The sequence below is a fragment of the Nyctereutes procyonoides genome, unplaced genomic scaffold (genome assembly GCF_905146905.1).
Source record: "Nyctereutes procyonoides isolate TBG_1078 unplaced genomic scaffold, NYPRO_anot_genome, whole genome shotgun sequence".
NCBI classification, from domain to species: domain Eukaryota; kingdom Metazoa; phylum Chordata; class Mammalia; order Carnivora; family Canidae; genus Nyctereutes; species Nyctereutes procyonoides.
In genome coordinates, this window is record NW_026575126.1 from 37,581,947 (window position 1) to 37,608,382 (window position 26,436).

The window sequence follows — 26,436 nt, forward strand, 5'->3', positions numbered from 1 at the left end:
CTGTCCGACTCCACCTTGACTAGGTGATAAAGCTCCGACTTCCCACCAATGGAGATAATGTGCCCCTTGATGGGATGTCGTGGGATGGTTAACATTCTTGCCAAAAATGTTTAACCTGAGTGAAATAATGAAAATTACCAGACAGCCTAGACTGTAGGGCACTCTACAGTTGCCTGGACACTTGAAAATAGGTGCTGTAGAAAGGGTTGGGCACCCTTCCAGACTGAAGAGCTGAAAGAACTGTGACAAGTAAGGCCTGGTTCTGGGTTAGAAACTGGATTAAAAGGAAACAAAACAACTGTGAAGGCCATTATTGGGATGATTGGGAAAAATTGAATACAGAGGAATACTTGGTATCAGTGGTGTCATAATGGTATTGTGTAGTAGGATGGTCCTTGTTCCTAGGAAATAAATATATGCTGGAAGTTTAGGGAGGCATCATGATGTCCAAAGCTTATTGATTTTTTTTTTAAAGATTGTATTTTTAAGTGATCTCTATACACAGCGTGGGGCTTGAACTCATGACCCGGAGATTGAGAGTTGCATGCTCTACTGACTGAGCCAGCCAGGCGCCCCTCTGCAGCTTAAATAGTTCCACAACAAAAGTACAGGTATTTGGAAGACATATGAAGCATATGTTGAAGGACATTAGTAATTGGTGGTTGTAGAGGAGGGTTATCAGGTGTTCTTTGTATTATTTAAACTTTATAGTGCATTTAACATGTTTCAGAATAAAAAGGGATAATATGATATGGGAAGTTTATTGATGGTAATCTATATTTTGTCTTAAATGTTACATTGTGTGGCTTTTATGGGTCTTAAAAATAACCAACAAAAACCCCAAACCCTTTGTTCTTAAATAAAAGGAATGCTACACATGGACACAGGTGCTGGTTAGTATCTCAGCACCCATGGTAGCATTTGTTGATTCATCATAGATTGCACAGGGTATGAAACTACCCTTCCTGTTGACAAAGGGTTTGAAATGTAAAGTTAAGAATAGCTCTAAGATGGGGGCAGCCCGGATGGCTCAGCGGTTTAGTGCCGCTTTCAGCCCAGGGTGTGAGCCTGGAGACCCGGGATCGAGTCCCACGTTGGGCTCCCTGCGTGGAGGCTGCTTCTCCCTCTGCCTGTGTTTCTGCCTCTCTCTTTGTCTCTCATGAATAAATAAATAGAATCTTTAAAAAAAAAAAAGAATAGCTGTATGCTGAAACCATCTTCTTATTTATCAGGGGGTGGTATTCCCCCAAGGGATGTAAGTGTCTTGTTCAGTGTACAGATTCCCTCAAAAGGAAATTGAGAAAGAACTCTCTTTTCCCCTCTCTATTGAGTGTATTCAAACGGATAAATATTTGAATAAATATGTAAAGCTTAGGAATACTTAGGGTGCCTAAAAATTAATTTCCCATCTGTGACTGGGCCTGTTTTCACTGCCACTGAAGTAGGAAGCATTTACATATGGTTACATATGGACTGTGACCCTCCAGTGGTGGTAGGTCAGTCCTCGCTGAGCGTGTTGAAGCCCCAGACTACTGATTCGTAAACTCTGCCTTAGACGCTACCCATGCTTAAATGTTCTTGGGACACATAAAGAGCTTGTGTTAATGTTAGTTCTATCTGTCGATCTTGATTCTTTTAGAAAGTGAAGTTAAAAAAATCTGAAACATGTTTTTATTGACTAAAAAGTAATCCCTTTGGGCAGCCCCCGTGTCGCAGCGGTTTAGCGCCCCCTGAAGCCCAGGGTGTGATCCTGGATACCTCGGATCTAGTCCCACGTCGGGCTCCTTGCATGGAGCCTGCTTCTCCCTCTGCCTCTCTATGTCTCTATGAATAAATAAATAAAATCTTAAAAAAAAAAGTAATCCCTTACATGTTGACATTAATGACATTTTTAGCAGGTTTTTTTAATTTTTTTTTTTTTTAATTTATGATAGTCACACAGAGAGAGAGAGAGAGAGAGGCAGAGACACAGGCAGAGGGAGAAGCAGGCTCCATGCACCGGGAGCCCGACGTGGGATTCAATCCCGGGTCCCCAGGATCGCGCCCTGGGCCAAAGGCAGGCGCAAACCGCTGCGCCGCCCAGGGATCCCTAATGACATTTTTAAATGAAAAATACTACTTTCTGAAATGGTGAGAAGAGCGGCAAGTCTCTTAGGTGTCTGACTTAAGGAAGGAAAACTGGATTCTTACATCTGCGCTGTGAGCCATCTATTGCTGTGTCCTGCAGCCTGTGCAGAGTCCACCGTGCATCCATGAGAGTGAGAGGAAGGGAAGCAGAGGATCCTGGGAACGTCATGAACCGCACGTGGTCTCGTGGAGCACCCGGGCATCAGGGTTCCTGGCGCCCCTGACCACTGGTTGAGGACAGCTACCTTACCTGCTGAGGGGACTGGGTTGTTGGACTTCTCTCGGCTGCTTGCACACGTGAGAGTCACTGAGACCCTGCTAACTAAGGCTGACTGTGGGACCCGCCTCAGAGGGTGTGTGTTGTCTGAGTGGGGTCTGCTTAGAAGTGTGTTTGTAGCCGGTTCCTGGTGATGCTGCTGTTCCTGGTCTTGGGGTCGTGGCGAGGAGCTGCCATTCTTGAGAGTTTTGAAAATGTTTGCATCTCACGTCTCAGCATCACCCTCCCTCCCCCTGCTGTATTTATGCTGACCTTAACTTCGCACAGGCTTACTTCGGGCCCCCCTGCTGGCCCTGCAGGTGGCCTCGGGGCTGCCCTCTGCCCTCACTGCTGTTGTCTGGTAGAGAAACCCAGAAGCCAGGACCCAGCCTGAGGGGTCTGCGTACAGTGGCCTCTTCCTACACATCCCTGCTACTCTGTAGCCTCAGCGTGCTACCCTGTTTTTTGGTACTTATTTTAATTTTACATTTTATATTTCAGCTTAATCTTAACTTTTTATCAGTCAAGTAGTGTACTGCATGCTGCAGAACAGGAGGTCTGCAGGCCCCCCGGCACCCTGGCTCTTTCCTTGTCCTGTTCTTTTCCCCAGTTTTTTTTTTTTCTTTTTTCTTTTTTTCTTTTTTTTTTTAATTTATTATATTCACACAGAGAGAGAGAGGGGCAGAGACACAGGCAGAGGGAGAAGCAGGCTCCATGTACTGGGAGCCCGATGTGGGATTCGATCCCGGGTCTCCAGGATTGTGCCCTGGGCCAAAGGCAGGCGCCAAACCGCTGCGCCACCCAGGGATCCCTTTTTCCCCAGTTTTAGATGGTTTCTACAGACCTTCCCTTGTGGAAAGTATACCCACATAATTTCCTTTCGTCTCTTCTGTTCTTTGGTATAATTAACCCTGATGTGGGTTAAGTAGGCATTTTATGTTTGTCTTGATTGCAAACCCGTGGAGGATGCAGCGATGACCTTTCCTCTCTAATGCGACCTCTGGCTTTTCCTAGAATCACTATGCATTTTCACTTGTTCAGCCTTCTGCGGTGTCTGCTGGGGATCTCACCATTGAGTATGAGCTCCTGGCCTTCCACCGTGGTGTCCTGGCCCCTGTTCTCACGCTGAGGTTCACCTCCCCACGGCTGGGCTGGTGTCCTGCTTTTGGAGCACCTCTGCTCTGCTGTCCTGACTCGGCCTCCAACATGAGGTTCCATGTCAGATACTCACCCAGGCTTTTCTTTTCAGGTATGACCCCTGATGCCCTTTTCACTTCCTGTGCTTTGCTTGGTCATCTGGCGTTCCGTCTGTGGCCATTCCATTACTGTGTTCTTCTAAATGGGAACTTAGATGACCACGTGTGTGCATCTTCTGGAAGCTCAGGGCCTCTCCCCTGGAGCAGAGCAGTGTTTTTCCAGTGGACTTGGAGGAGAGCGTGGGGAGAAGCTTCTGTCTTCAGCCTGTTGAACTCTGGCTAAGCCCCTCTTTGTCCTTCACAGCCTGCCATACTTCAGAACAGACCTAGTGCTTCTCTCATTGGCCTCTCCATTGTCCTGTGTTGTGAGGACAGCAGGACTTGTTGGCATCACACAGCTGGAGACAGCTCTGGGACACAGACTGGTGCCCCCTTCCCTTCTCCCCTGAATGTTGTCTGTGGGAAACAATTGGGTTTAGCTTGCCCTATCTTGCATTCTGTGTAAGTTTTCATATTTTCACAAAGTCCACATACATGAAATTAGGTTTTTGTGACCCTAGAATATTCCATAATGTTGATGGACTAGGCATTTATTTTTGTTTTTCTCTCCTCGGAGTAGTGCCACTACATCTCCAGTCATACAGATTACTTTTCACATACCTGACTTAAAGTGAGACTTCATTTTTGTGCTGGGAAAATTGGGATTATTGTCTTGGGCTTTGGAATTGTAGGTATCTGGAAGGGGTTTAGTCAGACTTTCTTAGCATTTTGGAGCTTTTCTCTGGCATCCGAAGTAGATAATAGAGGGACAAGGCAGTGCTTCTGGAGATCCCTCACCTGTTTGAGCAGAGGCTTCCTGCTCCTCCTGTAGAATAGAGCTCCTGAGACAGTAACTTGAGAGGCTGCAGGGCCCCCTGCATGTCCTGCCCCTGTGACCTGCAGGGGCCACGCGCGGTGCTGTTCTTTGAGGGGCAAGGTGCTGTGGGCATGCTGGCCGGGTTAGCTGTCACCAGTGCTCTTCGTGGTCAGTCATGTTGGGGCTCTGTGGCCACCCCTCAGCGGGATGCTGCCTACGTCCAAGGAAACAGCCGAGGGGAAGTCTTGGAGTCAGACGTGCCTGGCCTTCATTTCTGGCTCAGCACTTGTCCCTCTATTCCCATGGCGAATGTGTGTGGCGGCGTTTATTGAGTATCTTCCCCGTACTGGCTGGTGTCATAGGTGCTGGGGACGAATGATAAGCAAGAGTGACACATTTCCTGCCCTTTCTTAAGATATTGAAGAGGTAATTGCCAGCACTGCAAGCTGATACAAATGCTGTGCAAGAAAAGCAGAGATTATTTGAGGTTGTGTAATGGAGAATCCGACCTAGTTAGAAAGTTTCCCTTGGGGAAGTCACCCTTTTTTTTTTTTTAAGGTAACTTTTAAGCTGACATTCTGAAGCTGAGTAGAATTGGTGAAGCAGAAGGTGGGAGAGGAGGGAAGGCAGGTGAAGGTGCAGTGGGAAGAGTCTGGAGTGAAGAAGGAGGGCACGGAGTTGGAGGGCACAGGCCTGCAATCCCAGAGTCTCTGGAAGGGATTAAAGGGGTTAAGTAGAGAGGGGTAGGTGACAGGATCAATTGTTTAGAAAGCAGGCTCAACTTGGAGTGGGCAGGAGCGGATGGGGGAGAGAGAGGAGGAGGCCAGCACAGGGGCCAGCGCAGGCTTTGGGCAGGGGCCCTTGCTTGGAGTAGGGGCTGTGGGAGGAAGATGCAAGCTCTGGGGTGACTCCTAGGCTGTCTGTGTGTGTGGGAGGGGTGTGTGGGGACAGGAGGCAGTGGGCAGGTGTGAGCCCTGTTTCTGGACCACGGGAAGGGCAGTACTTTCTGGGCCTGGGGCTCGGGGTACCGTCTGAGTTCAGCAGTGACAGGGAGCAGAAAGCTGACAGCCCCTGCTCCAGGAATGAAGGACGTGTATCATCCCACACGAGCCCCAGGGCTGGCTCCTGATAGCATCGTTCAGGTCTGGCCCCGTCTGATCCACTAAGCATGCTGCCCGTTGTCATCGTGGTTGTGGCGGTGGCAGCTGTGTCCCCAGGCAGAAAGAGGACCTTTCCCCTGTGTCTCTGTTGAAGAAACCCCTCTGTAGTTTCCCAGGCCCATTAGTAGCCGTGTTGGTTCACAGAGGCTCTCCAGACAGGTCCCTCCGTGTGTGTGCGTGGGGGCCGGGGGTGAGCGTGCTTCAGCCTTGGACCTGCAGCAACATCGCCCAGAGGCTGTTAGGATGAGCATTCGCCTGCGGGTGAGGACAGGCGCCCTTCCCTGCGCCAGCCTTCCCTCGATTCCAGCGCTCTCAGTTCCCTTTTCCCGATTTTACTGTTTTCCTTAGCACTTAACACCATGTAGGATATTCCGTATTGTACTTACTCTCTTATTTGTCATCTCTGTTGTGTCCATTCCTACCATGTGCCATGAAGGCGCCCAGCGGGCCGGGCCTGAGCAGCGCTCCTAGAGGTCGGCTGAATTAAACGATTAAAGGAAGGATTGAGGTCTGCCGGCAAGGAAAAAGTGGAGAGTGGTGTTGGGAACCAGCCCTCAGTGACCAGTGCTGCCCATGCAGGACACCAGTGGAGACCTTGGGAAAACCAGTGACAGTGTCCAGTGGGAGGTGCGGGATGTACGGAGGAGAACGAGGGGGAGGCTGAGGGAAAGAGGGTACCAGTTATTTTAAGGTAGGCGAGGGCCCTGGCAGGTCTCTGCTGCTCTAGGCCTCTCTCTCTAAATGAGACCTAATTCCCAGGAGGTTTTGAGCAATGAACAGGCAGGTAGAGCACTTTAGACTCTTCCTGACATCTGGGGAGTGCTGTGCATTTACTTACTGTGTTCATACATATATCTACATATCTCTACACCCAACATGGGGCTCGAAGTCATAACCCCAAGATCAGGAGTCCTATACTCGGGGCAGCCCGGGTGGCTCAGTGGTTTGGCGCTGCCTTCAGCTCAGATCGTGATCCTGGGATACCGGGATCAAGTCCCACGTCGGGCTCCCTGCGTGGAGCCTGCTTCTCCCTCTGCCTGTGTCTCTTCCTCTCTCTCTCTCTGTGTGTCTCTCATGAATAAATAAATAAAATTCTTTAAAAAAAAAAATTAAATGGAAAAAAAAAAGAGTCCTATATTCTTCCGACTGGGCCAGCCAGGCACCCCTTCAGGGGTGCTTTTTAAAGAATAAGTCAGCATGGGATGCCTGGGTGGCTCAGTGGTTGATTGCCCTGGGCTCAGGGCGTGACCCTGGGGTCCTGGGATCGAGTCCTGCATCGTGCTCCCTCCAGAGAGCCTGATTCTCTCTCTGCCTGTGTCTCTGCGTCTCTCGTGAATAAAATAAAAAAATATATATATATATTTGAGATTTATCTATTTATTCATGAGAGAGAGAGAGAGAGAGAGGCAGAGACACAGGCAGAGGAAGAAGCAGGCTCCACCCAAGGAGCCCGGTGCAGAACTCTATCCTGGGACTCCAGGATCACGCCCCAGGCCAAAGGCCAGGTACCAAACCGCTGAGCCACGCAGGGATTCCCCTGAATAAAGTAAAATCTTAAAAAGGATAAGTCAATGCGGGCTCAATGTGCAAAACCATGTTCTTTGAACTTTAATTCCCTTTGGGACATCTGAGGAGAATTTTAGAATAAACTGCATGTATGTTTGTGGCTCGTGACTCAAGAACTTGACCCTAGGGTGTTGTGGGGTTACCTGAAGCCATGTGTACTGCCAGTGGCCCACTGTGTACTAAGCTCTGCATTGGCTTTTTATGGGAGTTGCCAAAAGAAAGTAGGAAAATGCATTTCTCACCTCCTAGGAATTAATGGCTTAGAGGCTGTTTGAATTGAGATAGGAGTAGTAAATACTTCTAACATTTTTTTTTAAGATTTTAAGATTTTATTTTTAAAAGACTTAATTTATTTCCTGAGTTAAAGGCAGATGCTCAACTGCTGAGCCACCAGATGCCCAACTTCTAAGTTTTAAAAGTTGTGTGGGGGCTCTGTTTCTTGTCTGTGGTTTCTTGTCTGCGTGTTTGTTTTTGCCATGTCTGTTGGGCCCTCTGAAATGATCAGACCCCATTTTCCTTTTGTTGATTTCTATTTAATTTTTATTGTGTGAAAAACATTTATTCTTCCTCCTAGGAATCTCACATACCTGTTTCTGTAGGTGTGAGTAGGATTTTCAGTGTTATCCTCTCATTGCCTAAATAGGCAAGCTGTAAAACATGGTGCATTTGCTCTGTTGTGTGTTGTGTTGTATCATTATGTTGTGTTACTCGTACATATTACATGACACGGTGAGCTTGTGGTTTCCTTCTCCTTCCTCCCTCCTTCCTCCTTTTCCCTCCTTCCTCCTCTTCCCTTCTTTCTCCTCCCTTCGCCACCTCCCCCTTCCTTCTCCTCCCTTCCTCTTCCCTTCTTCTTCCCTCTTCCTCCCTCCCTCCTCCTCTTTCCTTCCTTCTACCTCTCCTCCTTCCTTCTGCCCTCTTCCTCCTTCCTTCCTCTCTCCCTTCTCCTTCCTTCCTTCCTTCCTTCCTTCCTTCCTTCCTTCCTACCTTCCTTCCTTCCTCCTCCGTCCTCCCTCCCTCCCTCCCTCCCTCCCTCCTCCCTCCTCCTCCCTCCCTCCTCCCCTGAGGACCACATAATGTGGCTCTTCTCTGTAGGCCCAGCCATGTCTTTATTCCAGAGAATGTTTTCTGCTGAAAGAGAGCATCTTGCTCTGCCTCCAGCATCCTGCCTGTTGTCTCTCGGGATGGAAGTGAGCCTTCCTCGTAAAGACTTTCAGAAGACACAGTGAGACATTTTTTTTCTTCTAGGGGAGGAAAGCCTGTCTTCTGAAAAAAGGTGGAGTGGTGAATCTGGGGATGTCAGGGCCTGAGAGCAGCCACATCAGGAGAGGCCGTCTGTTGATGGGAGAGGAGGCTCCCTGGGTTCCTTGGTGGCACAGCTGGAGGGTGAAAGGCGAGGCAGGCACTCTATCCACACCCGTCGCCTCTTCCTCACCCAACCTCCTTTAGAACAGAGAAAGATTATCTTGGGTCAGTACTCCTCATAGCTAACGTCATATTTATTTGTCCATTATTAAGAAAACAAATGTTCCAGAAATGTTTATTGCAGGACAGGATGCCTTCCCCAGTCTCAGTGGGCAGCGAGGATGTGTTCTCCCTTGGGACGGATCTAGCTCTCTGCATGTCCACCGCCCAGTCAAGCGCTGCTGATTAAAGGCCCGTATGTAGACAGGAGACAGAATAAATTACATGTGTGAAATATCCTGTAGTAGTAATAAAAATAATCCCTTATTCCCGACACTGTAGCTTCCACTACAAATTGATCTCACACACGTGAACCGTGATGTGAGCTGGGACGTGCAGGGTCGTTGCGTGCAGGGTCGTTGCAACCGTCACCCAGGCTGGAGCGCTGTGCCCTGCCCCTGGGCAGACACACCCTGCCCTTGTCTCCCCACACCCAGGCCCCACCCCCTCTTCCCAACCCCTCTTCCTGTGATGGCCAACACTGTCTGGGAGTGTGGTGATCAGGCAACGTGGTTTTGACTTGTGTGCTAAGGAGGAAAGAACCCAGGCTCCAGGTCAGAGTCTGAATCGGAGGTTCTGTGTGTGACGTGGGCTTATGTTCCTGCCGGCCTGTGCCTTGGGGGGCAGTGTGGGGACGATAGTGGAGGTTACAAAGTGAACCAGGTGTGTGGCTTCTTTAGCCCTGTGCCCCGTCTCCTCCCACAGGGCCCCCCGGGCCGGGGTCTCTGCCCCTCTCTGCATTGGAGGCCCTGGAGCTGCCGAGGCGTTGCATCCCGGGAGTGCTGGTGGAAGCCAGGGCTGGGGCTGGCCAGCAGTCCCTTCTCGGCTAGCCCTGTGTGGGGTGGGACCCCGGGCAGTGCCGCTGGGCCACTTCCAGGTTCTCAACGTCTGTTGCACACAGAGTGGCCACAATGCTACAGACTGAGAGGTCCCGCTGTGCCACAGACGTGCTGCCTGGGGGCGAGGCCAGGAGGAGAGCTCGGAGCCTCCCCTCTGTGAGCCTGACGACTTTGCTGTGAAGGACAACCTGTCCTTCCCAAGCAGGTGGGAGCACTTGAGCTTGGAGCACGGTGGGTGCCGCTGGTTCATGGGTCTGGGTGAACGCTGTTCCGCGGGTGAGGACTGCAGCCTCGGACCGGGAGGCTTGTTTGCCAGATGGCTGTGAGGAGGCCAGAGGGAGTTGGTGAGACAGGCTGGATTTGAACCTGGACCCATCTCTGGGGAGGGTGCCTCGCTGGGCCCAAGTCAGTGTGAAGGGTACTTGGGGGAGTAGGGGGCAGCGTGGGTGCGGGTGCATGTGCTTTGCCTTTGATAATTGTCCGCAAGGCTGGCCCGTGTCCGGGAGCTGCCATCCTTTTGCTCAGCTCTGGCACCCCGAGGTGTTTGGATGCTGTCGTGGTTTCTACTTCTGGAGCAGTCCTTTTTGCTGAGCTGCTGGAAAGCAGACATGTGAGTGGCAGAAGGTGTTTTGCACCTGTGCTTGGGTTTCAAGGGCAGCTCCGTGAGTGACCCGCCGTGGACCAGAGCCGGTTCTGCCCGGCTGCCTTGGTGGGTGGCTCTCTGGACAAAGGGAGAGGTGGACGGTCTGTCTTGTTGGCTGCGATTCTGAGAGTGAGCAGTGCAAGGGGGTGCCCTCCTGTTCTCACCGTCCTCCTTTTTTTTTTTTTTTTTAATTTTTATTTATTTATGATAGAGGCAGAGACACAGGCAGAGGGAGAAGCAGGCTCCATGCACCGGGAGCCCGACGTGGGACTCAATCCCGGGTCTCCAGGATCGCGCCCTGGGCCAAAGGCAGGCGCCAAACCGCTGTGCCACCCAGGGATCCCCCTCCTTTTTTTTTTTTTTAAAGATTATTTATTTATTCATTTTTTAAAAATATTTTATTTATTCATGACAGACACAGAGAGAGGCAGAGACTTTGGCAGAGGGAGAAGCAGGCTCTGTGCAGGAGCCCGACGTGGGACTCCAATCCCAGGGCCCCGGGGTCACGTGCTGGGCTGAAGGCGGTGCCAACCCCACCACGCAGGCGCCCTTTAAATTATTACTTATATGAGAGATGAATGAAACCAGAGTCCTGATTAACTTACAGTTTTAACCTACTCTAAATCAGTATATGGTCAGCATCTCTTAATAACCGTGTATCTACAACATGATTTTAGTGACTAGTTTTCCATCATATGATCAAATGTGCTGGAATTTGATTAATTCTGTTAAATTTGGTATGTTAAATTTTCACTTTTCTACATTATAAGCTTTCACATAGATGAATCTTCTAGCACAGTTTTTATGATCTCCTTAGGTTAAAATCTTAAAAATGGAATTGCTGGGGGAACAGATTTTAAGAAGTTGTTTTCTTTCTTTTGTGACCAAACTGCTCTTTAGGAAAGTATTGCCAACCTGATGACGGGGAATGGTGTATCAGTGTTTTAATTTGCATTTCTCTTGTGACTGTATTTGAACTGATGTTCCTCTAAAGTGTTAGTGAATAAGTATTTCTGTGCACATGTGTCTTCTGTGTCATCATATGGTGCTGGCTGGCCTGCAGCCTTCACTTCTTCACCTGTGATGTGGGGGTCAGCTCAGGCACCCTCTAAAATCTTAGGGAGAAAAATTAAAAAATATTACAAGTTTCTGTAGAGTTCCTTACTACTGTGTTACTGTTTTTTATAAGTTTCAGAAATAGGCCGTTGATCTGTGTCATTAAGGAATAAATACTGACTTTGTTTTGGTGTAACAGTTTGCTTTTATAGAGCAGCATGCAGAAGCTGAAGGCAGAGGAAAACAGCATGATGTTGAGCAGTTTGAGAACCCAAAGACCGTTCATTTTGTACTCACTTAAACGTTTTCCCCACTGTTGAGTATCTCCTGGTAATTAAAAAAATAAACAACAAAACATTTTCCTAGGCGTTGGGTCTGTTCTACAGTTAACTTTGGCAGTGGTGGTCTGACACTCCAGGGTTCATGCTCAGCATTTAGAGCCTCTGAGATTTTTTATTCTTTTCAAGATTGGATCCTAGATACTATTCCAGTCTAGGAACTGTCACTTTGAGATTTAAACCAAATCTCAAAAAACCTAAAACAGAAACCACCCGTAAACTACACAGGAATCACTTTGATCTGGTCTGGTGTTGGGAATGGGAGCTGAGGGGTGCTGTCCCCACTCATGTGGCTGGACTGTGGGGGCCTGAGTCCAGGCAGCTGTTGGCTCGTGTGCTGGGCCCCTCCAGGGAGCCCTGGGAAAGACTGTCTTCTAGGCACTCACCCACTTCCGTCGACACCTTGGGTTGTAAACACCTGCCACACACACAGGGGCCAGTGTTGAGGCTGTGGGTGGTTGGCTGCCTTAAAATAGGGATTTTACCTGTTTCAGATGACACCTGTAGCTGTGTTTGTTCTTGTCTAGTAAAATAAGCATCCTCCCATCGCAGGCTGTGCTGTGTGCCCGGGGTCCCTGAGGTGTGTGCCTGTCGTCCCAGTTCTTTTCTCTGGTTGTAGGTACCTTCCTAGAAACAAAGCAATTATTTGTACTATGTCCTGATCGTTTAAGATCCTGTAGTCGTTTAAGAGCTTACTTCGGGACGCCCGGGTTGCTCAGTGGTTTGACACCTGCCTTGGCGCAGGGTGTGGTCCTGGAGTCCCGGGATCAAGTCCCATGTCCGGCTCCCTGCATGAAGCCTGCTTCTCCCTCTGCCTGTGTCTCTGCCTCTCTCTCTCTCTCTCTCTCTCTCTCTCTCTCTCTCTCTCTCATGAACAAATACATAAAATCTTTAAAAAGAAAAAAAAAAGAGCTTCTACTCGGAAGTAAGTGGACCAGTTGGGACGTGTTGGGCCCTATTGCACGCATTCTGCACCAGGGAGGTACTGTTACATGTCCGGACTTTTGTGATTGGCGTCTTTCTTAGGCAGGCTGCCCTGCAGGGTGGCTCTGGGATTCCTGTTCTTCCAAGGGAGAGAGAGGCCTTTCCTTAATGCAGAGCGTGGGACTCAGGGGGGCATTGGGCTCTCCCTTGGGGAGGTGAGGGTCTGTTGCCATACAAGGGAGACATAAGGTCGACTCTGGGCAGCCCCCCACTCCAGGACGGAAGGGGTGTTCCCATGGGGCATGTTTTGTACTGGCCACAGTCAGTTCCAGGGGCGATAAACTGACTCGATCCCATGATGAGCTTCCCCCTGTTGCTTCCAGCTTCTCGTTGCTGTAATGGATTCCTCTTTTTCCTGAGTGAATGTTTATTGGGCACCTGTTGTGGGCCAGGCCAGGTACTGCTGCTCTTGCCCTAGGGTGCAGCTGTGAACAAAGTAGACCAGAACCCTGGGATTTTCCTTATTTATTTATTTATTTATTTATTTATTTATTTATTTATTTATTTATTTATTTATTTATTTATGAAAAAGAGAGAGAGAGAAGCAGAGACACAGGCAGAGGGAGAAGCAGGCTCTATGCCGGGAGCCCGACGTGGGACTCAATCCCGGGACTCCAGGATCACGCCCTGGGCCAAAGGCAGGTGCTAAACAGCTGAGCCACCCGGGGATCCCCTCCTCATTGTTTTAGATGCAGTGTATCCATAGAGTGCAAAAGTGTTTAGTGACACAACAGATACGTTCCTAAAGGAACATTTCCCCCCATTTATTCCATTATATTTTCAGAAACATTCTAGAAAAAGAAAAACCTTTACGTGAAGATTAGCTGCAGGAAAAAGTATACATTTCTATCTATCTATCTATCTATCTATCTATTTATTTATTTATTTATTTATTTATTTATGTTTTAATTTTTTTTGCAATTTATTTATTTATTCATGAGAAATAGAGAGAGGCAGAGACACAGGCAGAGGGAGAAGCAGGCTCCATGAAGGGAGCCCGACGTGGCACTAGGTCCCAGATCCTGGAATTCCACCCTGAGCCATAGGTGGACACCCAACCGCTGAGCCACCCAGGCGTCCCTTATTTATGTTTTTAAAAGATTTTACTTATCTATTCATGAGAGACACAGAGACACAGGCAGAAGGAGAAGCAGGCTCCCTGTGGGGAGCACGACGTGGGACTCGATCCTGGGAGCCCGGGGTCACACCCTGGGCTGAAGGGAGATGCTAAACCGAGCCACCCAGGTGTCCCAATAAATAAAATCTTAAAAAAAAAAAACCCAAACATGGTTATTTGAAGAAAAGTGTAAGATGGGTGTGGTGCGTTGATGGTCGCCCCCAAAGAGATACAGATTCTAATTCCTGGAAGTGGTGAGAGTTACCTTATATGACAAAAGAGACTTTGCTGGTGTCGTTAAATTAAGGGTCTTGAGACGGGTTTTCTTGATGGACCTTCTTGGTGATCGTAGTCCTTCTGAGAGGGAGGCAGAGGGCGATTTGAGTGCAGAAGAGGAGGTGGCGATGTGGAGACCGAAACAGAGACTGGGATACGCCTGCCGCAAGCAGAGGGGGTGCAGGCGGGACGGGGAGCTGGGGCTTGGGCCGCCCCTGCAGCCGTGGAAGGAAGCAGTGCTGCCCACTCCTCCACTCTAGCCTCTAAGACTCATTTCGCATTCTGACCTTGGCGCTCTGGGGGGCACGTTTCTGGCGATTTCGGCTGCTAAGGTGGCAATAGTTTGTTACAGGCCGGACTGCAACTGTGGTAGGGAGAGTGAGCTGTGGGGTCAGGGCTGGGCCCGGCTGTGCGCAGGGTTGGCGATGGGAGGGAGCCGCTGTCACTGCTCGGAAACACCTTTGAGAAGCCGGGTGATGAGATCTACTGTGTTACACTCATGCTGCTTGTAAGTGGCTTTCTTCCGTCAAAGTATACCTTTTACCCAGCGCCCCCTGTGCTCCCAGCAGCGCCGCACCCGCGGCCAGGAGCTGGAGCAGCCCCCGTGTCCCCTGGTAGGGGAGGACAAAGCGCGGTCCATCCTGCAGTGACTCGTGCACAGCCTGACCGGGAGCCGACAGGTCCCTGGAGACAGGAGGGCCGCAGGGGAGGCCGGGGGGGTGCAGAACTCCACGTCGGGACCGTGGGGGAGCCCCGTGGACCACGGCGGTCCCTCTCCCACCCTGTGGGATGGCGCTGATGCCCCTGAGCCACTCACCCACACATGGGCAGGGGTCCACCCCACGCGCCTTTCAGCACAACTAAAACACTTTAAAAACATTTTTCAGATTTCATTTTTAAGCAATCTGTACACGCAGTGTGGGGCTTGACCCCAGAACCTCCAGATCAAGAGTCCCATGTCCTGACTGAGCCGGCCAGGTTCCCCACACAGTTCAAAACCTTAAAGGTACACTGTCCTGGCCTTTCTGAAGATAAGGTAGCTCACGGCATTAAAAATCTTCAGAAAGTGCAGCTGTCAACGAAAGAACTCGAGTTCTAGCTTAGATGTGTGCAAAGCCTCGGGCTCGCTCCTGTGCAGGCTTTACCCCATCACCACGCCTGTCCTGGTGCATCCAACTTGGGAGTGTCACCGTGGTGCTCACCACCTGCTGAATCGTCCCCCACTGGCCTTGGGTTTGTCTTCTGTTCTGTCCTGGGTCCTCCATCCTCTCCAGGGACTGGAGGTCCAGGCCCGGGTCCTCATACCCGCCCGTCATCTGCCCTCACTCCCAGGCTTGCTTCAGAGATGTCCTGTGTGCACATGGCCCCTGACTCCCCACGTCTAGCCGGGGCTGCTCCTCAACTCTGGGCTCACCCTGGGATGTCGCAGAGGCTCAGTGCCCCCCCCCCCCCCCCCCCCCCCGCCTGGGCTGAGGCTGCGAGCGCCACCTTCGGTCTCCCCATCTCAGTGAACAGAGGCCCCGCCCTCCAGAGGCAATGACAGGGCCTCTTCCTCTGACCTGCCATCTGACCCATTGGGACGTTCTTGGCCCTACCTCAGAACACACCCAGCATCCCTCTGCTTCTCAGGCCTGCCCTGTAAACTCCGTGATGTGAACCAACATTAGCCCCTGCTAATGGCCGCTCTCTCCTCAGGGTCTCACTGCCACCAGCGCTCCCTCCAGCCTTTTCTTAGCAGGCAGCTGAGCAACAGCGTCAAGGCTAATCCCGGAGCGTCTGCACTCGGGGCTTTCCCGGGGTGTTCTGACCCCCCTACCACTGCTGACCTCATGCCCGTTCTGCTCCAGTCAGCCAGCCTCCTTGAGGGTTGGTCTCTGGAAACCATCAGCACCCCTCTTCCTCACACCTTCCCCCCCAGCCATGCCCTCTGCCTGGGATACAGCCCACACCTCTTGTGCCCAGGCTGTCTCCCGGCCCTTTTCTACCTGGAGCTAAGGTTCTCCAGTGCACTCATCTGGGTGGTTGCCAGAATTCGTTCCTTGTGGTCATGGGGCCGAGATCTCTGTTTTCTTGCTGCTCGTTGGCAGGCAACAGCCCTTGAGTCCTAGCGGACCCTCTCAGGTCCAGCCACCTGTACCTGGCCCTGTCACACTCCACGACGCCCACTTCTTGGCCAGCTATCTGCCACAACTGATGCATGCACAAAGTATTGGCTCACCCCAGTGGTCTACACAGCTCTGTCAGGGTCCTGCCCCCAGAGTGTCCAGTCCTGGAGCAGCTGACAACACCGGAGCCAGGGTGCTGCCAGGAGCACCTGGTAAGGCCTCCATCAAGGAGCCCACCACGAAGACCAGATTAAGCTCTTAATCAGCTTTATATTGACCACTTTTAAATAGGAAGGGCGGTCAGGGTCCTCAGATCTTTGAGGGAAGCCTCCAAGAAGAAAGGGAGAGACCATAACCAAAAACAAAAAGGAAAGCAGAGGGCATCTGAAGGGCACAGAGTCATTGCAGAGAGCAGGAGAGACCTTGGGAAATAAAACTTGATTTAGAGAACTGAAATGCACCCTCAGAAGTTAAAAAATAAAAGCGTCCAGTTGAAAGGTTAACAGATCAAGTCAATATATCCTAGAGAGTTCTTTTTTTTTTTCCCCTTAAAGTTTATTTATTTAAGTAATCTCTACCCCCAGCTTGGGGCTCCTACTCATGACCCCTAAGATCAAGAGGTGGATGCTCTTTGGACTGAAGCAGCCAGGTGCTCCTCCCCAGAAAGTTATGGAAAAGATCGAGACTAGGAGACCAAAGATAAGGCAAGTACAGGTTTAGCGAGGCATAGCACCTGATGGATGTGTCAGGGAGGGACCCAAGGTGGTGTCGAAGGCTCTTTCAGGAAGACCTGCAGAGCCTGAGCACGGGGTCTCTGGCGGAGAGGGCCCTTCCTGGGCTCGGAGCAGTGAGGGGAGTACCCACGACAAACAGGCAGCGGGCAGAGAGCACGCCCCACAGAGCTCCGGGACAGGTGTGACGGGCCTGTCGGGGCTGCTGTGGACGGCCTCGGCGCCCCGGGGAGCGGCAGCGCTCACTTCGCCTACTTCCCCAGAGGAGGCCCACGCGAGGAGGCCCACGTGCAGGATGCAGGTTGGAAAAGCCAGAAACAGCACCGGGACCACATGAGTTAGGCCAGGACGTAGTGGTCTGTCCCAAACCACCCAAAGCTGGAGGGCAGACAGCAGGCCTCTGGGAGCAGGGCTGGGGTGAGCCCTTCCCAGGCCTGGCTGTGCTGCGAGTCTGTGTTTGACGACTGACCTCTCTCAGGGCCTGGGGTGCGTGGTGAGGTGAGTCTGGCAAGATGGTGGGGGTCAGTTGGAGGCTGGAGCAGAGTTCTATCATCACTGCCGCCCCACCCCCCGAATTTATTTATTTGTTTGTTTGTTTTAGATATTTTATTTTATTTTTTTTAATTTTTATTTATCTATGATAGTCACACACAGAGAGAGAGGCAGAGACATAGGCAGAGGGAGAAGCAGGCTCCATGCACCGGGAGCCGGACGTGGGATCCGATCCCGGGTCTCCAGGGCCAAACCGCTGCGCCACCCAGGGATCCCTAGATATTTTATTTTTTCATGACAGGCACAGAGAGAGAGAGGCGGAGAAGCAGGCTCCATGCAGGGAGCCTGATGTGGGACTCGATCCCAGGTCTCCAGGATCACACCCCAGGCCGAAGGCTGGCGCTAAACCACTAGGCCACCGGTGCTGCCCAATAAAAGGTTTTTATGCCACATCAGAGGCAGTTTCCCTCCTTGGATGACGTTTTAACTCTGCTGAGAAGCTGACACACGAAGGGAGAGGAGACCTCAAAGTAACGTAGATCTGGAACTCTAGGATAATCGAAAGGCTGTATGTATTAAGATTTATTTATTAGAAAGACAGAGAGGGCAGCCCGGATGGCTCAGCGGTTTAGCGCCGTCTTCGGCCCAGGGCGTGATCCTGGAGTCCTGGGATCGAGTCCCATGTCGGGCTCCCTGAATGGAGCCTGCTTCTCCCTCTGCCTGTGCCTCTGTCTCTCTCTCTGTCTCTAATGAATGAATAAATAAAATCTTAAAAAAAATTAATCCCTTGGGGTGCCTGGCTGGTTCAGTTAGTGGAGCAAGCAACTCTTGATCTCAGAGTCTTGAGTTCAAGCCCCATGTTGGGGGTGGAGTTTACCTAAAAAAGTGAAAAGTAATATAAAATAGTTCCTTAATGTTACCAGCTCTTTTGTCAACACCATCCAAAGGCAATAGATGCTAACACCTCACCATGTTGTTTTTTTTTATAAGAAGTAGCACACTACAGATGTGGCAATAGCCTCGTGCACCTCTTTTCCATCCTCACCTCTCTCTCCCCAGAAAAGCCACAGCCTTAAACTTACACTGAGAGGAGGCGCCTGGGTCGTGAAGCTGGTGAAGCGTTGGCTTTCCGCTCGGGTGGTGATCTCAAGGTCCTGGAGTCAAGTCCCGCATCAGGGTCCCTGCTCAGCAGGGAGCCTGCTTCTCCCTCTGCCTCTGCCCTCCCCCTGCTTGTGCTCTTGTAGCTCAAGTAAGTAAATAAATAAATCTTAAAAAAAAAAAAAAACAAAAAACTTATACTGAGAATCCTCATGTTCATGAGAGACACGATGAGAGAGAGAGGCAGAGACACAGACAGAGGGAGAAGCAGGCTTCATGCAGGGAGCCCGACGCGGGACCCGATCCCGGGTCTCCAGGATCACGCCCTGGGCCAAAGGCAGACGCCCAACTGCTGAGCCACTCAGGGATCCCAAGCTCTGTCTTTATTTAAACACACCAGGAGGGATCCCTGGCATGGAATAAATAGGTAAAGTCTTTGAAAAAAATAAAACATGCCAGGCTTATTTCCAGAGATGTCAGTAAAGAAGCAAAACATAGACATCCTTTCTGTCTCCCTGTTTATAAACTTTGAAAATTATATGACATTTAGTGTTTTCTAACTTTATCAAAACAACTTAGTTTTTGCTCAGCTGTGAAATCAAAGTAAGCAAAGTTGGAAATGGCATCTTGAGTGCTGGTGCTGGTGGGGTGTCCACCTCTGGCTGCAGAGGCCAGTGGAAGCATCTGTGCCAATGAGCTCTGGATGCCTCCCTCGGGCACTGGCTGTTCCCTTGGGGGCGCCATTGAGTGGGAGCCATTGGGGGTTCACCAGCTGGTGCATCTCAGGACAGAGGACTTCTGCAAAGCAGCAGGGAAAAACTCGACGTATATATGCTTTGTAGAAAGAAGTGCAGATGCCATACTGTAGGCAAGCAGCAGAAATGATCTGTAATCAGGCTTTTGAGAGTTGCTTCTTTGCCTGCCTGCTCGCACCCACCTGCACATCTGACGTGAAGTTTGTAAATAGCTACAGGGATCCCCCGAACATTTTGGTTATTATCATCATGGCTTCTTTTCTGCTCCCACCCCTGGAATACCGCACTTTGTTCACACATAAGTATGTTGATGGGTGTTTAGGTGGTTGACATTTCTTTGGGCCGTTACAGCTTCTGTGATCATTCAGCACAAGTCTTTGGACAAAACGGACAAATGCTTCCGTTTCTTTGGGGTAAATAGGTAGTAGTGAAGTGCCTGGATTATATGGTGGGTATGTGGTTAACCTGCTGAGCGGTTGTGCAAGTTTACATTCGCAACAACAGTGCCTGAGAGTTTGCATTCCCTGTCTCCCTCCAGACCCCTGGGGTACATGGTATGGCCAGGCTTTTTAACTTCAGCCATTCAAACAGATACACCCTTCGTTGAAGCTTTAATTGGTGTTTGCCTAATGATAATGATACTGACTTGAATCTAAACTTGTTTTCTGATCCAGAATGTGGTCTCTTAGTAAATGCACGTGTACAACTTGAGAGGAATGTGTCCCCTACTTCGGTTGGGTGCGGTGTTCTTTACATATGAGTTTGAGGTGCTTGATGGTATCACCATGACCCCTGAAAATATTACAGTTCAGGTACAGGAGTCGCAAAATGGGGTTAGTTTTTCCTTGTGAAGAGCTGCGCTTTCAACTTGATTTTTAGAAGTGCCTCTTCAATTGGCCTTAAATACGGTTAGCAAACTTTCTCTCGTTTCTTCTCTTCCACATCATGTCTCCATATCTGTAGCAGAAACAATATAAGTTATTAGTAAAACGAGCCAGCTCTGTCCGTGTGCAGCTGCTAGCAGTCTGGTGTTTCTGTAACTTAAGGGATCTGCACCCGGGAGAGGGGACTAGCTGGCTTTGACATTCCAGTGTGTGTCCCTTGACTTGGTCCTTCTGGCTCTGTTGGATTGTGTAAGAAGAGCCGGGCTCTCATTTTTCACAGTCTCCTTGTTTTTTCTAAAAACCTTTAAATGGAGTCCTTTGGGCTTAGAGAATTAAAATATCATGCCCAGTCATCAGCTACATGGAAATTGATGTATTCTCCAAACTGCAAAGAAAGTGTAATTAAAGTGGACTTTAAAAAGTGTATACTTTGATTCATCTAACATGGTAACATGTAAAAAGGGCCTACTCCTAGTTAATGATTTGTTTAAAAGGCATAGGGTTAATGTTTCAGAATGAACAACTTGGTACTTTGTGTTCGGTTAGTAGCTTTGTTGTTGAAATTCTTAGAAATCCTCTTTTTTTTTTTTTTTTTTTTTTAAAGTAAGCTATATGCCTAACATGGGGCTTGAACTCATGACTCTGACATCAAGAGTCACATGCTCTACTGATTGAGCCAGACAGGTGCCTCAAAATTCTTAGACATCTTATGAACAGATTGGCCAGTATGGATTCCAGGTTATATAGCCATGCAGGTATCTCACTAGACATCATGTGCTTTAGGAATGAAGGCTTTTGTAAGATAAGGAAGGAGGTGTTTTACAAGTAATTCTGATTCAGTTATCTCAAGAAGTCAGCAGATGGGGGCAGCCCGGGTGGCTCAGCGGTTTAGTGCCACCTTTGGCCCAAGGCCTGATCCTGGGGTCCTGGGATCCAGTCCCACGTCGGGCTCCCTGCATGGAGCCTGCTTCTCCCTCTGCCTGTGCCTGTGCCTGCCCCTCTCTCTCTCTCTCTCTCTCTCTCTCTCTCTCTCTCTCTCTCTCTCTCATAAATAAATTTAAAAATTAAAGAAGTCAGCAGATGAATGGACTTCCAAGCCCAGTATCTCAGAAGCACTTGGGGCCCAGGGATGGAGGGGTGGTGGCCACCACCTTCTCCCTGTAGCGGAGGGAAAAGGGGGAGACGTGGTCTCTGGCGGGGAGCCCTAGACCTCTAGGGTCAGTCAGCTTGAGCTGGTCCAGTCTGGCTTTACGCTACCCGCTAGTGGGGAGAGGGTGAACACGGCAGCCTGCCGGCCTGCCCACTGCAGGGAGGCCCCGCGAAACCTTTGTGGGTGGTGTAGAGTAATGGGTTTGGCCTCAGCCTTAGCCTTGGTTGTCTACCTTTGAAATACCTTGTCTACATCCCAACGCCAGGTATTCACATGTCCCTACCCTCCTATCCCCTGGTCTTCCTGGCTGACCCTGCCCCCCTTTTGTAGTCAGAGGTGAGGTCTCTTCCTGGCCCACTGCCTCATCCTTTTTTCCTCACTGCCTTCTCCAACGTTGATCCTCTCTTGCTTTCTTTGCTCATTTTGTTTTTGTTTTTTTTTCTCAGTTTTGTTTTTTCTCTCTCTTTAAAGTTTTCATTATAGAAAAGTCCAAGCCTAGGAACGCCTGGGTGGCTCTGTCGGTTAAGCGTCTGCCTCTGGCTCAGGTCGTGGTCCTGGGATCGAGCCCCGTGTCAGACTCCCTGCTCAGCAAGGAGTCTGCTGCTCCTTCTGCCTCTGCCTACTGCTCCCCCTGCTTATGTGCATGCTCTCTCTTTCTCTCAAATAAATAAATAAAATCTTAAGAAAAAGTCCAAGCCTATATAAAAGTAGGTAGAGTAGTGTGATGCCTCCCCAGCACCCTACCCCCAGCCACAGCAATTGTCAGTCATGGCCAATTGGTTCCATGTATGTAACCATGTATGTGCCTTGTCCCCTGATTTTTAAAGTATCTCTACATATTTCAATAAGTATATCAAAGAAGGAAGGCCCTTTGAAGAATCACTAAAATATCATTGTCACACCTACAAAAATTAGACGTCTTAATATCAAATAGTATTCAGTATGTAGGATCCATATTCAAGTTTCTGATTATCTTATAAATATGATTTAAAACAAGTTTGTTTGAATCAGGATCCAGAAAGCCCTTACATGGTCACAGATGGGTACGTCTTCTGTGTTTCTGAGCGAGGGCTTCCTCTCCATCTTTTCCATTGAAAACAGGAGTTTGCTTCTCTCTCTCAGGGTCCTCATTCAGTGGGTTCACCGTGGGTTCACTGGTTACATCCATGTGATATTGTTGAAAAATATTGCTTTGATCACTGCATTTCTTCTAAATTGGTAGTTAGATTGAGGTTTTGATTGGTGCTGTGAGCTTCCCTCAGGACACACGTGGTGTCTGGTAGTCTTTGTGGCGTCCGGAGGTGCGGAGGGTCGTTGATTCTGTCCGTTACTTCATGGAGGATTGCAGGCTGGGGCACTTGGACCCTTGCCCCCCCCCCCCCATTCATTAGCTGGGATGCTCTATAAAGAGAGACTTGCCGTCATCTGCTGTCACTTCCCTGACTGACTGTAGAGGAAAAGCAGGCTAACGCCTTGACTCTTTCCCTTCATTTGTTAGTTTTCACAAGAATCAACTGGTTCCCTAGGGTCCTCCAATGATGACCACTTATTTTTCTTTCTTTTTTTTTTTTAAGATTTATTTATTTATGATAGACACACACACACACACACACAGAGAGAGGCAGAGACACAGGAGGAGGGACAAGCAGGCTTCATGCTGGGAGCCTGACGTGGGACTCGATCCCGGGACTCCAGGATCATGCCCTGGGCTGCAGGTGGTGCTAAACCGCTGAGCCACCCAGGGATTGATCGATCTATCTATCTATCTATCTATCTATCTATTATTATTATTATTATTATTATTATTTTTACCATAATCACACCTTCATGGATTAAAACATGTTTGATGTGTTTCAGTCCCTGAGTTAGTCTGATCAGTGCTCACGTGACCATGTGGGGCCGTGAGGCCTCCGATGTTGGCTCCTGAGGTATGGGGAGTGGCCCAGTGAGTCTTTGCTGGCGTCTTTGCTTTCAGATGCGATAGGGGAGTCCAGGCTCTGCTTGCACACTTCCTCACGTGTCTCTTTCCACGGGAAGTGGGGTTTCAGTATCACAGCCTGGATGCTAAGTTAGTTGGACAGCGTTAGACAGTCTTTGTTTTATTTAATACATCATGAGTGATGCCTCATAATGATACTTAAATTCAGGATTATGTCATGTTTGCTTCATGCCTTTGCTCTGATATCTTTCTCTTCTTTTTCAATTGCATGAGGGTGCCTGTCCCGAACAACACTTCAGACGACGGAATCTAACATTCCTTATTACTTGGTGTTACTGCTCAACAGTTTAATGATCATATTTTCCCTTATAAAGTCACTTGAAGTTTGCATAGAGGGCTTTTTCTTTTAAAATCCAGGAAAGGGGATCCCTGGGTGGCGCAGCGGTTTGGCGCCTGCCTTTGGCCCAGGGCGCGATCCTGGAGACCCGGGATCGAATCCCACATCGGGCTCCTGGTGCATGGAGCCTGCTTCTCCCTCTGCCTATGTCTCTGCCTCTCTCTCTCTCTCTGTATGACTATCATAAATAAATTAAAAAAAAAAAATCCAGGAAAGGATCGAGTCCCACGTCAGGCTCCCTGCATGGAGTCTGCTTCTCCCTCTGCCTGTGTCTCTGCCTCTCTCTCTCTCTCTCTCTCTCTCTGTGTGTGTGTGTCTCTCATGAATAAATAAAATTTTTAAAAATAAATAAATAAAGTCCAGGAAATTCACCAGAGCAAGTCCTGGATAGGTCTTCTGGAGTCGAGAGTTGGTATTCAGTATCCATTGTAGTTTTTCAACATGCATGGAAAATTTGTTGTTGTTGTTTTTAAAGATTTTATTTATTTATTCATGAGAGACACAAACAGAGAGAGAAGCAGCGACACAGGCAGAGGGAGAAGCAGGCTCCATGCAGGGAGCCCGACTCGGGACTCTATCCAGGACTCTATCCAGGACTCAATCCCAGAACTCCAGGACCACACCCGGCCGAATGCCAGAATCCAGGACCACACCCCAGCCGAATGCAGGCCCCAGACTGCTGAGCCACCCAGGGATCCCCTGTTCTTATGTTAGAGAAGTTTTCTTAACTATAGTTTTAATATTTTTTCTGTACCTTTGCTTTGATTTTGCTTCTCTGGGGCTTCTGTTATTTATTTATAAGGTCATTTTTGTCTTCAATATTTTCACTGCCTTGAGTCTTATTTATTTATTTATTGTTAAAGATTTTATTTTATTTTTTATTTTTTTGAAAGAGTGAGCAGGGTAGGGGCAGAAGGTGAGGAAGAAGCAGACTCCCTGCAGAGCAGGGAGCCCGACGCAGGACTCGATCCCAGGATCCTGAGGTCATGACCTGAGCTGAAGGCAGACACTTCACCAATGGAGCCACCCAGGCGCCCCTATGTATTCATTTATTTTTAAGAACTTTGTTGATGTATAATTTATGTGCCATAAAAGTCACTCATCGTAAGTATACAGTTCAACGAATTTTAATAAGTTTGTAGAATTGGGCAGCCCGGGTGGCTCAGCATTTGGCACCGCCTTCGGCCCAGGGTGTGGTCCTGGAGTCCCAGGATCGAGTCCCACATTGGGCTCCCGGCGTGGAGCCTGCTTCTCCCTCTGCCTGTGTCTCTGCCTCTCTCTCTGTGTGTGTGTCATGAAGAAATAAAATCTTAAAAAAAAAAGAGTTTGTAGAATTGTGCAGCCACCACAGTCGTGTTGCACATGTTGTAGTCATGCAACATCTCCACCCCCCGAAGGGTCCCTTGTACGGTCTGCAGTCAGTCCCTGTGCACCACACAGCTCCAGGCAACCCCTGATCTACTTTTCATCTCTGTAAATTGTCTTTTATGAAAATGTTCTACATATGAAAGAATATGATTTGTGGTCTTTTGTGTCTGGCTTTTTTATTTAGTGGAATGTTTGAGGTTCCATCTGTGTTGTGTGTGTCAGTATTTCATTCCTTTTTAGGGCTGGATAGTCTGCTGTATGGAAAGACCACACTGTGTGTACCTACCTATTCCTCCTTTGATGGACAGTTGGGTTCCTTCCACTCTTGCTGTTGTGCTGTGAACGTTTGCATGCACACCTTTGTTGGACATGTGTTTTCCTCCCTCTCCTCCCTCTTGGGGTGGGTACCTAAGAGCCGAGTTGCTGTGTTGTCTGCTGAGCTTATGTTTAACTTTTTAAGAAACTGCCAAATGGTTTTCCACATTGGCCCGACCATTTTACATTCCTCCTGGCAACGTAGAGGTTCTAGCTTCTCCACATCCTTGTCGACTCTTGTTATTGTCGTCATTGTTTTGAATACAGCCGTTCCTAGTGAGTGATATCATGGTTTTAATTTGCATTTGTCTAACGACTCATAATCTCAAGCATCTTTTCATGTGCTTACTTTCTATCTTATTTGGCAAAATGTCTGTTTAAATGTTTTGCCTGTTAAAGAAAAATAGTGGTGTTTATCTTGTTGAATTATAAGTATTCTTTATATATTCTGGATACAAGTCTTTTATGAGATATGTGATTTGCAAATATCTTCTTCCAGACTGTATCTTGTCTTTTGGTTTTTACTAATGGTGTCTTTTGAAGTGCAAAAATGTTAAATTTTGATGAAACCTAGTCTAGACTTGAAAATATAAATGTATCTTCTTTCTGAAGAATTTCATTCTGTGTAACATCCTTGTGTGAATCATCTGACTTTTTATGATTTTTTTGATATCCAGAGTCTACTTGCCTAAGTTATTTTTACTAAGAATTTTGCACAGCCAGGAAGGCCTGTTGGAATGGATGAGCGGGTCTATGCTGTGTTAATAATAGTCCAGATACTAGCTAGAATAATCCCTCAAACTTCACACTTCTGATCTTCTTCCTCGGGAAGTATGATGTTGACCTTTGAGAGCAGGATCTTATTCCGTCATTCATGGTCCTGGGTGCTGTTGGCAGCTTTCTCCTGGGAGGCCTCCTGTCTGTGGCTGGAGCTGTTGGCGGCTCATATTCTCAGCATTACACCTTGCAAGTGGGCTGCTCGCCTGGATGTGGCAAGAGGGTCAAGTACAGAGTGCACCCCCCTCTGATGTTTTAAGGCTCGAATAACATTTTGCTTGACAATTGCAGGTGAAGGACTTAACAAAATACTTGGACCCCGGCGGGCTTGGTGTGATCAGTTTTGAGGACTTCTACCGAGGGATCGCTGCCATCAGGAACGGAGGTCAGTCCCCCCATCGTGTGTTTCCTTCTCCTGGCGTCCTTTGTTTGAGCCCTCGCCTCGCTGTGCCCTCAGCCACCCTTAGGAAGCCCCTTCCTCCTCAGGCTCCTTTGGTTGGGCTTAACGTCTTCCCTTCACCTCCAAGCCCCTAAAGCACCCACCCTG

At 49.0% G+C, this 26,436-nt stretch overlaps 1 protein-coding gene across 1 annotated transcript in view; it reads left to right on the forward strand.

The window, feature by feature from the left end:
• The window catches only part of RAB11FIP3 (RAB11 family interacting protein 3), a 78,091-nt gene that overhangs the window by 11,585 nt on the left and 40,070 nt on the right, over nt 1-26,436 (forward strand). Inside the window, exon 2 of the mRNA XM_055339817.1 lies at nt 26,181-26,274. Within this exon, the coding sequence (XP_055195792.1) occupies nt 26,181-26,274 (94 nt within the window). The remainder of the gene's footprint in view (nt 1-26,180; nt 26,275-26,436) is intronic.